The sequence below is a fragment of the Morus notabilis genome, unplaced genomic scaffold, assembly GCF_000414095.1.
Source record: "Morus notabilis unplaced genomic scaffold, ASM41409v2 Scaffold1333, whole genome shotgun sequence".
Taxonomy (NCBI): Eukaryota; Viridiplantae; Streptophyta; class Magnoliopsida; order Rosales; family Moraceae; genus Morus; species Morus notabilis.
The window spans coordinates 145,148-157,785 of NW_010364060.1; the positions used below are offsets into that span (position 1 = coordinate 145,148).

Here is a 12,638-nt window from a genome sequence, read left to right on the forward strand (position 1 = left end):
AACCTTAATTAATACTATTGCCTTATCACTTGTTACAACCACTAGCGAAAATGAACCAAAATAAAATTTTTTTAAAAAAAAGTGGGGAAAAGATGGGTTTACCATAACATCATAAGCCGGCACTAAAGTTTAACGAACTCAAAGATTAGAGGCTAGATTATGATTAAAAGAGACTTAAAAAAGATGCTTAGATGCTTCATTTAGTCAAAACTATGTGATTTGGATGCAATTAGCAAACTAATCAATGTGAATCAAACTAATCAATGTGAATCAAACTAATCATGTATTCACATTGATTTGATGGTTAAAAGCCAAGAACCAATGGTTCTCTTTTCGGCTAAGTGTATAATTGATATCCACAAAGTACTAATTAATTGTTGGGAAATAGTAGGCCAATATGAAAAGTTTAAGAAAGTATATAGGCCAATTTTTAGTTATAGAGATTAATAGGCCATAACTTGTCAAGTTATGGTTCATAACTAGATAAGTTATGGATAAACTTGTCAAGTTATGGTTCATAGTCAGACAAGTTATGGACAATAACTTGTTAAGTTATGGTTTATAACCAGACTAGTTATGGACGAAAACAATAATTTAGCATATTTATTAACTTATGTAAACTATTAGCCTATTAATTTTAATTCATCTTAAGTCTTGACCTATTTTCCTCTTTCTCCCTTAATTGTTGTAGTTTGGCCAATAAAAAATAAATAATAATAATAATAATTATTATTATTATATGATCCTGTTGTCCAAATTGCTATAGAGGGGACATTGGCGTTGAAAAGAGTCAAAATTTGAGAAAGTAAAGTGGGAAAAAAGAAAGAAAGAGAACCCTACATTTCCTAATCGAAGACCAAGCAATTGCTTGGGTAAGTAAATGGAATTTTTATAATAGAGCACTCTATTACATGTATTTAATAGGATTATTGACTGCAAATGTACAATTTAACTAAGATAAGTAGGAGGGTATGAAATTGAATGTTGTAAGAGAATTCTTTGGATGATACGGTTATACTTGCTTCATAACGTTTAATTTAAATCGCACGATTGTGATCAATAACTGTATAAGTGGGGGCAAAATCTCTTGTAAATAAATTAGATAAAAATTATTTTGGCATGATGAAGGGGCCATGGTTTGATGAGATTGTGTATAGGCAATGACAAATCTTGGTTTGGATTCCATCATGGCCTAAGCCTATCATTAATTTTAGGGCTTATTAAAAAGCTTTTTTTTATGGGTGTACATATCCAATTTGCCAACTCCATAGCACGTGTGCCAAGCCCCAATCACAAAAGCTTTTTGATGTTACAATGGTAGACCATTCCTAGGTCCCATCGCCTTTTGCAATTTCAAAACAACTCTCACTATTTTGTTATAGTGTGTGTACAGTTTTGGTCCACTTCAAATCTCCATGCCGACTCAAAAAAGTGTTAAATCATCTATAATATTCAACACACAGCTTAATCTCATGCAATAATTCACATTGAATATGTCATAAACGTAATATGTGATTATATCAAATATACATTTATGATATATTGGTTTTTTTTAATAGAAAAAAATCAAGGGTGTTTTCACGCTCCCAATTCAATAGTTACTTAATAATTTATTTGGGATCACAGGTGGAACATAAAGAAACATAAAGGAATTTAGCTTATACTAATGTAACGACCCGTTCTCCCAATTGGTATGATATTGTCCGCTTTAAGCTTGAGCCCGCATGGTTTTGCTTTTGGGCTTCACCCCAAAAAACCTCATACCATTGGGAGGTGGTGTCATTCCTTATAAACCAAGACTTATCTTCATCCTCAGGCGATGTGGGACTGCACAACTTATCCTTTCTTGGCCTTGTGCCTCAAGAGATTGATGACTGTCACAACTGACCTCATAAACTAGCATTTAAGGAGTCGAAAATCACATTAAGCCAAGTCATATTTTACCGGCCAATAAAAGATAATAACAACCTCATGAACAATGAAAATCGATTCTAAATAATAGAAAAGGGAATCCTAATAGGTCGTTTTTCGTTGCTATACTACCTTGGTCATAATCCGGTGACGAATATTTTGCATTATGCTGATTTTGACCATTCACTTCCTTTTTAGCATAACTTAACGAGTTGCTCATATTCACATGAAGGAAAATTTTGCTGCACATAAATTATAGCTACACTTGAAAAACACGGCCTGCTTGTCGTTTTACAGGTTTAAAAATAGGAAGCTTGAAGATTCAATTTTTTTAGAGATAAGAGGCATTGTTGTTAGGTATTCATATATGAGCCGTATTCATTGGTTATAAACTCTTCTTCCTCTAGATTTTTTTTTCCTTCAAGATTTACTTAGAGCCCGTTTAGTTCATGGATTAGAACCATGATATTAGAACCATTTTCGATTTACGTGTGATTTTTGTGAGAGAAAATACTGTAACGAACTATGAATCATAATTCGAATCAAAGAACGAATCTTTGAACTAAACAAGATTTTAATAAGATTTTAACGAGACATATTCCTGAATAAAAAGAGTAGTAGATACAAGAGAACTTCATAGATTGATGCTTGACAATACTTTTCCCGGGGCGGTTTTCTCTTTTTGGAGCTGTAAATTTTTCTGAACTGGGAGGAAAGTTCATTGTTTGGCGCCAATATGGTTAGAATGTGACTAAGTTTTACTTTATATTTATATTTCATTGATTTAACCAGTTCCATTAAAAAGAGAATGTGACTAAGTTTTACTTTACATTTATATTTCATTGATTTAACCAGCTTCATTAAAAAGAAGAGGAAAAAAAAAAACTCCATTTAGTATCATAACTCCACCAAGTATAAGTGTTAATACTAAGTTATGGTAACGTCACCTCTCCCATATGCTATATTCAATTAGTGCGTCATGGCAATTATTCCACATACTAATCTTTATAATAATGCAAAAAGTTAAGCCATCCTTCTTGTTCCACTTCTCTCCCTCTTTCAACAAACATGTGCAATCCCTGATGCCAAACCCAAAAACTGACAAATAATTGAAAAAAATAAAAATAAAAATAAAATCAATTAAGCAATTCTCACTAGCTAAAAAGGAAGAGATTGTAATGTGACACCTATATATATATATTATATATATATATATATATAAGTGCAACATGAACTTTCTCTAGTAAATTGGCCACAATGTTTCAGTGTTTCAAATAATTTGCTCCTAATGCCATAAGAAAAACCAACGGTCTCAGAGTCTTGTCATGTGACTCCTTTATATTTGCTCCTACTAACCATTGACAAAAATCAGATTCCTATCACACATGGATCTGAATCTGATAATGTAATGTACTTGATATATATATATATATATATATATATATATGTATATTATTCATGTGATATCTAAAATCCAAACAATTATTCAATGTGATTTAGATCCAAATCATCCGAATTCTATTCTTTTGTGTCTTTAGGCAAATGGGTTACTTTCTTTTTTCTTTTCTCTCTCTTAGCATTATGTCCACTATTGTACTTGATTAATAAGCAAATCACTTTCCAATGTGTGAGTGCAATAGTCCAAGCTTAGTTTCAAGGTCATTGATTACCATTTTGAAGAGAAATAAATGAGACCTATCACATCAATGGATTATGGATTAAATTATATGCTAATTATAAGTAAAATCTTCAAACATAAGATCATGCACAGAGATATGATACTGAATCATGTGGGATTCATCTTGATGAGAGATTGTATATCTACTTGATAAGATATATGAATCAGAAACCAATATTTTTCATAGGACTCCATCATGCATGCAATCAAGAGATTTGATGTTCCTGAGAAATTTGGTGTCTCAATTTTTTATTTTCAAGAAGAAAACATAGGTTACCAGAAAAAAATGTAGTCATATCTAATTATATATGATCTCACTTGTGCTATTGGGTAATTGGAGTTTCCTTTTTCTTTCAATTTTCTCTGAATTATCTTGTTTTGACCTTTGATGTTTATAGCTTTGAGAAGATACAACCAACTTGTTTTTCAAACTTCCAATATCACAAATCATAAACGAAGTTTTTTATTTTTTATTTTTTAAGAAAGAAGTGATTAAAGATGTCTTAAAAAGTGTACTAAAACTTTGCATTTTATTCCTGGAAAACTTAGGGCAACTTTAATAAATTTATCCTATCGGTGCAAGTGGTGGAGCCATTTTTTTGGAGGACGTGAATTAAACAAAAAATTTGACCTAAAATTACAATGCAACAATATTTTATCTTTGTTTATCTACTTATATCTTTCTTTTCTTCTCTCAAATGAGTCTTTTTTTTTTAAAACAAAAATTAAGTTAGGAGCAAAAGATTATAAATTTACATGGTAGTACATATAGCTTATTTTTTATTTATTCGAAGTGTAAAATACAGTATTTTGATAATCTTGAAACTTGGGGTGTAATTGAAATATATATTTTTAAAAAAAGACAATATTGCAATTAAAAAATTTAGGGAATAAACTAGGAGAAAATCTATAAAAGAAAATTTATAGAGTACAAAAGTGTAAGGAGCACATAAAGTATTTATCTCTTTTTCCTTTTTAAGCCATCAGATTTTTATTAAAATTTACTAAATATATATGTATATATCTTCATATGGTTTTATTCATGTAATAATTCACAAATGCAACTGGGCATTACTACTCTGATATTCTTTTATATCGAAGCACAAAATTCAAAATTATCCATTTTTCTTATGAGGAGTGAACTTTCTGATAGGACAATTCAACAACTGATTACTGCATGGTGAAAAAGATGACATCATTCCATCCGTGTGCATATATACACATGTATATTCAAGTCCAATATCCTACAAAAATATCCTTTGTTTCTCATTCTTAGACTAGGAACCTTTTTGGGGCTTTGCTTTTTTCCTTGATCACTAAAAACTTTCATAATATTAATGTGGTGGGGGATATAATATTAGAGGAGGGGCCATTTTGCATAAATTATTTTTCTCTCCCTATCTTTAGCCTATGTATGTCCTTTTCCCTTCTTTTAATGTTGGTGTCTCTTTGCTTCTACTTTAGCCTCATAGATCTTCTCTTTTTCACTAACAAATGTAATATAATTTTCCCTTTTTTTTTTTCTTTTTTTTTTTTTCCTTTTCACTTTTCTTAGTAATTTGTATTCATGCTGTTAGGTACTTCAGCATTTCATGTCAAAAAGTACCTATCAACTATGTCCAAGATCTTCATAATAAGTTTCTTTTCTTTCTGTTTTCAAAGAGTGAAGCTCTGTGGACTGTGGGGGAGAGAATTGAAAGTTTCCCATCTTCCTACAAATGAACCAAATGGGGCCCATTGATGGATGATTGGGTTCATGGAAAATCTATCATTACTAAAAGAAAATCAAGGAAAATGTTTATAGTCGGGATGTGGCAAAAGATCCTCAAAATAGATTAATATTTACACACTTAACGTTTTTTACTTCAATTTCAGTGAGTCCATGTCAAGTGGATATTTTTAGGTGCCACGGATTTGGTTGCCAATAGCAATTATTGCTTAATAGTTAAATAAGAAATTGTGTAATTAGCATGCATAAATATATATATATATATATATATGTATATGTGGGTGTGGTTTTGATTACTTCAATATTGACTTATGTGATATTGACTAGATAGCTGTAATAAATTGGATAATTGATCAAAAATATAAGATAATTAGTGAGATTGAATTCTTATCACGCCACATTATCGAACTTCTATATTGATAAGTAACCACTAATCAATTCTTAACCATCGAAAAATCGTTCTCTGTGTGTGTTTATCAATTGGAAGGAAAATTTATTCCAAGTCCATGGTTTTGGACATTTTTTGGTAGCATAAGGGAAATCATGGTTTTAAAGTTATTAATTCAGCTGATAAAAATTTTATTGCTTTTTTATGGAAGATAACAATTTTATTGCTAGCTATATATACCATCTGGCCCTAGTCATGATTGTTGCTTAAGGAATTTATATCCCAATTTCTTTTTGAAGGAAAACTGGACCACCCTTTTAATCAATAAAGCTGCATTAGGTGCAATTCTTCATCAATTTATTCATCTGAACAAATCCAAAGAAAATGAATATTACAACAACTTTTCTCTAACATGAAGGAATTACATATAATACCTTTCATAAAGTCTTAATTTTTTGAATCTACTATTACCTAGCTACAACCACATACCACAACTAATTTCCCCATTAATTTTCCTATAAAAAAGTGACAAACAAAAAACATCAACAAATTGCAAAATTCTAGGCCATTAGATTTTTATTTAAGTTTCTTCTTTTAAACCTAATACTATTTTTTTTTTCATTTTTTATTGTTTTTATCTACTATTACCTAGCTGCAATCATATACCACAACCTTCCCATTAAATTTCCTATGAAAGCATGTTACTTTCATATTGTTCCAAGAAACAAACAAACCAGAAAAAAAAAAAGGAAAGCTGTAAATCTATTGTTTCCTTCCAATAAAGCCCTTGACACAATAATTATGCAATTCTTTTAATAAAACTGCTTTATTTTTCGTTTTGTGCATGTTTTTGGGTTTTGATTTGAGAACAAATACTAATTTAAAACTTTTTTATAAGTTGGTTTGATGTTGTCCCTTCCACTCAAGGCCAGCATACCTTACTTTTTTTTGATTTAGTACTTTATTACTATGACCACCCGACAATATGACCAGATTTGCAGTTTATAAAAATCACAATATTACTTTTTTTAATTAATTAATAAAAACCATAACATTAGTATATTACATATTCCTCACTATCATGTGCATTTCACTACTCCACCAATTCCTCACACATTATCTTCATGAATAAACAAAAGCAATATATATATTTATGCTTCTATAGAATAATATGCTGATCCCTAGTACAAAATGCAGGTAAATTCACAGTAAATAAATAAAATAATTTATTTCTAAAACTTTTTTTTTTTTTTTTTTTTTTTTTTTTTTTTTTTTTAAAAAAAATCCAGTTGACCTTTTTAGCAAATCTTGTTCAATTAATGATTTTATAAATTGAAGGCCTTCAAAACAGTGTGTGTGGTTTCTTTTTTTTCCTCAAAAAGTTGTTCGAAGAGATCTAGTACTAGTACTTAATTAGTTAGCAGGCTAACTTCTAAAATAGATAATAAAGCTTAGGGAGAAAATTGCACATGACTGACTTAGTAATTTGTGACCACAAAAAGAAATTTATGGACCACTTTTGTACTCTGGCTTATTCAAGAGGATAAAGTGATTTAGCTAACTATTTATAAGAGCTAATACAATTTAATGAGTCTTTTTCTTTTGGGATTAGTTTGAGAGATAATTCATTAATATGGCAGATATAGTAAAAGTCTAATTTTTACTGTCCACTATGTTTTTTTTTTTTTTTTTTTTTTTTTAAATTAAAAGAAAATTACAAGTGAAAGTAAAAACTATGACATAAGTTGGTAAACTTAAAAAGTAACTACTAGAATCAGGAAATTCAATACATATGGCCTAAAAAGACCAAGCAAGATGGTACAACCTCCAACTTAACAATTAAAATGGTAAAAAAAATGTTCTTCCATAGAATTCAGCACCACCAATTTCATTTATGCAGCTTCCATTGTAAGAGAAGAAAATATATATATATATTTACACACATTGAAAAAGTAGTGTTTGTCTGCAGAAAATAACAAACAGATTGAAATCCATTTGGAAAGAATAATCCAAAAAACTTTCATCTCATTATTGACAGACGCTATTCAAGCAAAATAATTAAATAAAAAAACTACACCCAATTAAACATAAATAAAAACCCAAAAAATTTTGAAAAATGAAAAATTTTAAAAAAAAAATCCCATCTGCATCAAACCATCTCTCACAACAATTAACAACAAAACCATTACACCAATAATAATAAAAATAATAATAAATGGAATAAAGAAGTTTTGCTCTCTCTCTCTCTCTCTCTCTCGATCCAGATCTTCTTAATGCTTTTCTTCTATAAACAAAACATGGAATTCCACCCTCTACAATCCCAAAACAGATCACTTTCTTCTCTTCTCTTCTCTTCTCTCAATAACAATGCCTGTTTTTCTAAGTAATCTCCAACTTTCTCTCAATAACTTCTCCTTCTCTTTACTATTATTCACAACAATAAGCTTTTCTTTTCTCTTCTCTTTTTGCCATTCCATTGATGAACAAGGCCAAGCTCTTCTATCATGGAAAAACAGCTTAAACATCTCGACTACAGATTCTTTAAGCTCATGGAATCCTGCAGATTCCAATCCATGCAAAAACTGGCTCGGCGTCCGCTGCGATTCGAATGGCCAAGTGGTGGAGATAAGCTTGAAATCATTGGACTTGCAAGGATCATTGCCTTCAAATTTTCAGCCCCTCAAGAACTTGAAGACACTTATCTTATCCTCAACCAATCTAACTGGCACAATCCCGAAAGAGTTCGGGGAATACCACGAGCTAACTTTCCTCGATGTAAGCGACAACTTCGTCACCGGTGAAATCCCCGCGGAGCTATGCAGGCTGAGCAGGCTGCAGACTTTGTCTCTCAATACCAATTTTCTTGAAGGAGATGTCCCTGCAGACATTGGAAACCTCTCGAGCCTCGTGTACTTGACGCTCTACGACAACCGATTGAGCGGTGAGATTCCGAGGAGTATTGGGGCATTGAGCAAGCTAGAGGTGTTTAGAGCAGGAGGGAATAAAGGACTCAGAGGTGAACTGCCATGGGAGATTGGAAACTGCACCAACTTGGTCATGTTAGGCGTTGCGGAAACCAGCATTTCCGGAAGCTTGCCTTCCTCCATTGGAATGCTGAGGAAAGTCCAAACAATAGCTCTCTACACTTCTCTTCTCTCGGGTCCTATCCCGGAAGAGATTGGAAACTGCAGTGAGCTGCAGAATCTATATTTATACCAGAATTCAATTTCTGGTTCAATCCCAAGAGGGATTGGGAAACTCAAAAACCTTCAAAGCCTACTTCTATGGCAGAACAGCCTAGTTGGGGCAATCCCAGACGAGATAGGAGGCTGCAGCAAGCTCAAAGTGATGGATTTCTCCGAAAATCTCCTCAGAGGAAGCATACCAACAAGTTTTGGTCAGCTGTCCAAGCTTGAGGAGCTTCAGCTGAGTGTCAACCAGTTTTCGGGTTCCATACCATCAGAAATCTCAAACTGCACGGCTCTAACTCACTTTGAAGTTGACAACAACGACCTCTCCGGTGGGATTCCTGTGCGAATCGGGGACTTGAAGAGCTTGATTCTATTCTTTGCCTGGAAAAACAGGCTGACAGGCAACATTCCTGAGAGCTTAGCTGAATGTGTGGAACTTGAGGCTCTTGATCTGTCATACAACAATCTGTTCGGTCCAATACCGAAACAGGTTTTCAGGTTGAGGAATTTGACAAAGCTTCTTTTGCTGGCCAATGATTTGTCAGGCTTCATACCTCCTGATATTGGAAACTGCACTAGTCTTTACAGGTTGAGACTGAATCAGAACAGGCTTGGTGGTACTATTCCATCGGAAATTGGAAACTTGAAGGGCTTGAATTTCGTCGATTTGAGCAGCAACCGTCTTGTTGGCGCAACCCCACCATCAATATCCGGTTGCCAAAGCCTGGAGTTTCTTGATCTCCATTCAAATGGTCTCACTGGTCCTGTCCCCAATTCTCTCCCCAGAAGCCTTCAGTTTTTGGACATGTCAAACAATAGGCTCACAGGTCAACTCACTCACACAATTGGGTCATTAACAGAATTGATGAAGCTCAATATGGGGAACAACCAGCTCTCAGGGACCATCCCATCTGAGATCCTCTCCTGCACCAAGCTGCAAATGCTCGACCTCGGAAGCAACGCCTTCTCGGGCGAAATCCCCAAGGAATTAGGCCAAATTCCATCACTTGAGATCTCACTGAACTTGAGCTACAACCAACTTTCTGGCCATATCCCACCACAATTCTCCAATCTTGACAAGCTTGGAATCCTTGACCTCTCACACAACAACCTCTCAGGAGACTTAAACTCCCTCACAAACCTCGAAAACCTTGTCTCTCTCAATGTCTCATTCAATGACTTCTCAGGTGAACTGCCAAACACTCCGTTCTTCCACCGCCTCCCCCTCAGCGACCTCACCTCCAACAAAGGCCTCTACATCTCCGGATCAGGCATCGTGACACCCGTGGGCGAGCGCCACAAGTCAGCAGCCACGAAACTCCTTATGTCAATCCTCATAAGTGCCAGTGCAGTCCTGATCCTGCTAGCAATCTATGTACTTGTCCGCACCCGAATGGCTACTAAAGCTCTCCTGGAAGAGGATGGCAGCTGGGAAATGACTTTCTATCAGAAGCACGATTTCTCGATCGACGACATAATCAGGAACCTGACATCTGCCAATGTCATTGGCACCGGCAGCTCCGGGGTTGTCTACAAAGTGGCAATCTCAAATGGGGAGAATTTAGCAGTGAAGAAAATGTGGTCCTCAGAGGAATCAGGTGCCTTTGCATCTGAGATAAGGACACTTGGTTCAATAAGACACAAGAACATAATTAGGCTCTTGGGTTGGGGATCAAACAGGAATCTGAAACTTCTTTTCTATGATTATCTCCCCAATGGGAGCTTGAGTTCTATGCTTCATGGTGCGAATAACGCGAAAGGACTCGGCGGGGTTGAGTGGGAAGCAAGATATGATGTTGTGTTGGGAGTTGCTCATGCTCTTGCTTATTTACACCATGATTGTGTGCCTGCAATCATGCATGGAGATGTCAAGGCCATGAATGTCTTGTTGGGTCCTCGTAATGAGCCTTTTCTTGCCGATTTCGGGTTGGCTAGAGTTGTGAATTCCAATGGTAGCGGTGGTGAAGATCATGATTTCTCAAAGCCAAATCAAAGACCTCATCTTGCTGGTTCTTATGGATACATGGCTCCTGGTAAGTCAACTAACTTAACTAATTTCTTTCTTCAAGAATTATTATTGGTGTTATTGTTATCCGAGTTTGAACTAATTTTGTTTAGCCACAAAAAAGAAAAAAAAAATTGTGTTTTGGTGTTCTAAAATAGTAAAAACATTTTTCTGAAAAGGGATCTAAAGTTTTTGGCCATTTATGTGTTTTGTCTAGCTAAATTCTCTTTTTAATCCTTACAAGGACATTTTTGGGCACTTCCCCTAAAATTGTGTGGTTTTTTTTTTTTTTTTTTTTTTGGTGTTAAAATTTCCATAAATTTGTGACTAGTTACCGAAAAATACCGTAATTTTGCAAAATTACCGAAATTAAATCATGCAAAAAGCTATATTTATGTTTAATCAAGATCATTCGTAATATTATCTAAGATGAACTAATTTTTTTAGACTACCAAAAAACATGACATGTGCATATTGATTATTTGTTTTTGGTGTGGATTGTAGAACATGCTTCAATGCAGAAGATCACCGAGAAAAGCGATGTTTACAGCTTCGGAGTTGTTCTTCTAGAGGTGCTAACAGGGAGGCACCCATTGGACCCCACTTTGCCAGGTGGCGCACACTTGGTCCAATGGGTCCGTGACCATTTGGCCAGCAAGAGGGACCCACCTGACATCCTTGACCCAAAGCTTAGAGGAAGAGCTGACCCAACAATGCATGAGATGCTCCAAACACTGGCCGTGTCCTTCCTTTGTCTAAGCACAAGAGCTGATGATCGCCCAACAATGAAGGACATTGTGGCAATGCTCAAGGAGATTAGGCAAGTTGATCAACCTCTAAGGCCAGAAGAGTTGGCTGATGTCTCAAAGAGAGGATTACAAGCCATTCCGTCGCCGCCGCCGCCGCTGCCGACGAATTCGAGGGAGATGGTTTCACAAGAATCGTCTAATTGCTCCTTTGCGTTCTCGGATGACTCCATTTCAAAGTTTTTTTAAAAGAAGTAACATTAAAAGTGTCATATAACTTCTTTTACATTCTGTGTCATGTCACAGTTTTGTTTTTACAACCACGTACGGTGATGAATATTAGTGTTAAAAATGAAAAGTAACGGATCCCAAGAAAGTGGGCGGCTATATTACTATGTAGTTTTGTGCATATTACATTGGAAAAGAAAGTCCAAGTAGGGCAGTGGAGAGAATGTTGTAGGAGGAATTTAAGGGTGAATATTCCCCTTCTCTTCTTCAATTAAGATTGTAATTTTACTACTATATTATAGATTTGTGGGTAATGAAGTTATTAGTATAATTCATGAGATTTTCAGTTATCAAGTGTAGTAGTTATACAAAGAATATAGAGTACATATTGAAGTTGTTTCCTTTAATGTTTGTACTACCTTGAGAACAGTGATGTCTTGACTGTCTTTAGGAGGGAGGGAGAGAGAGACTGAAGGGTATGTGGAGGTTAAAACAATGATTGGGACTTTTGGATTTATGTAATTAGAATTATTATAAGAGAAATGGGATTCCATGAAATTTCTCTCTCTATCTCTCTATCTATGTCCTTTTCTGTGTTTGTGTGTATAGAGCCAGTCTTTCCAGCAGTGCTCACATGCTCGCTCTCTCTCTCTCTCTCTCTCTCTCTCTCTCTCTCTCTAACACTCCATGCATCTCTCTCTCTCTCTCTCTCTCTCTCTCTCTCTAAGATGTCTGAGTCATGACACTATCATAATGCTAGCA

The 12,638-nt window shown here is 34.6% G+C and overlaps 1 protein-coding gene across 1 annotated transcript; it reads left to right on the top strand.

Annotated features, from left to right (window-relative positions):
• Nucleotides 1-8,073: 8,073 nt before the first annotated feature.
• Nucleotides 8,074-12,179, top strand: LOC21403123 (LRR receptor-like serine/threonine-protein kinase). Its single transcript, XM_010105661.2, has 2 exons — nt 8,074-10,930; nt 11,407-12,179. Exons 1-2 carry the CDS (start codon nt 8,074-8,076, stop codon nt 11,895-11,897), a joined length of 3,348 nt encoding a protein of 1,115 aa, XP_010103963.1. The 3' UTR covers nt 11,898-12,179.
• The last annotated feature ends 459 nt before the right edge of the window (nt 12,180-12,638 follow it).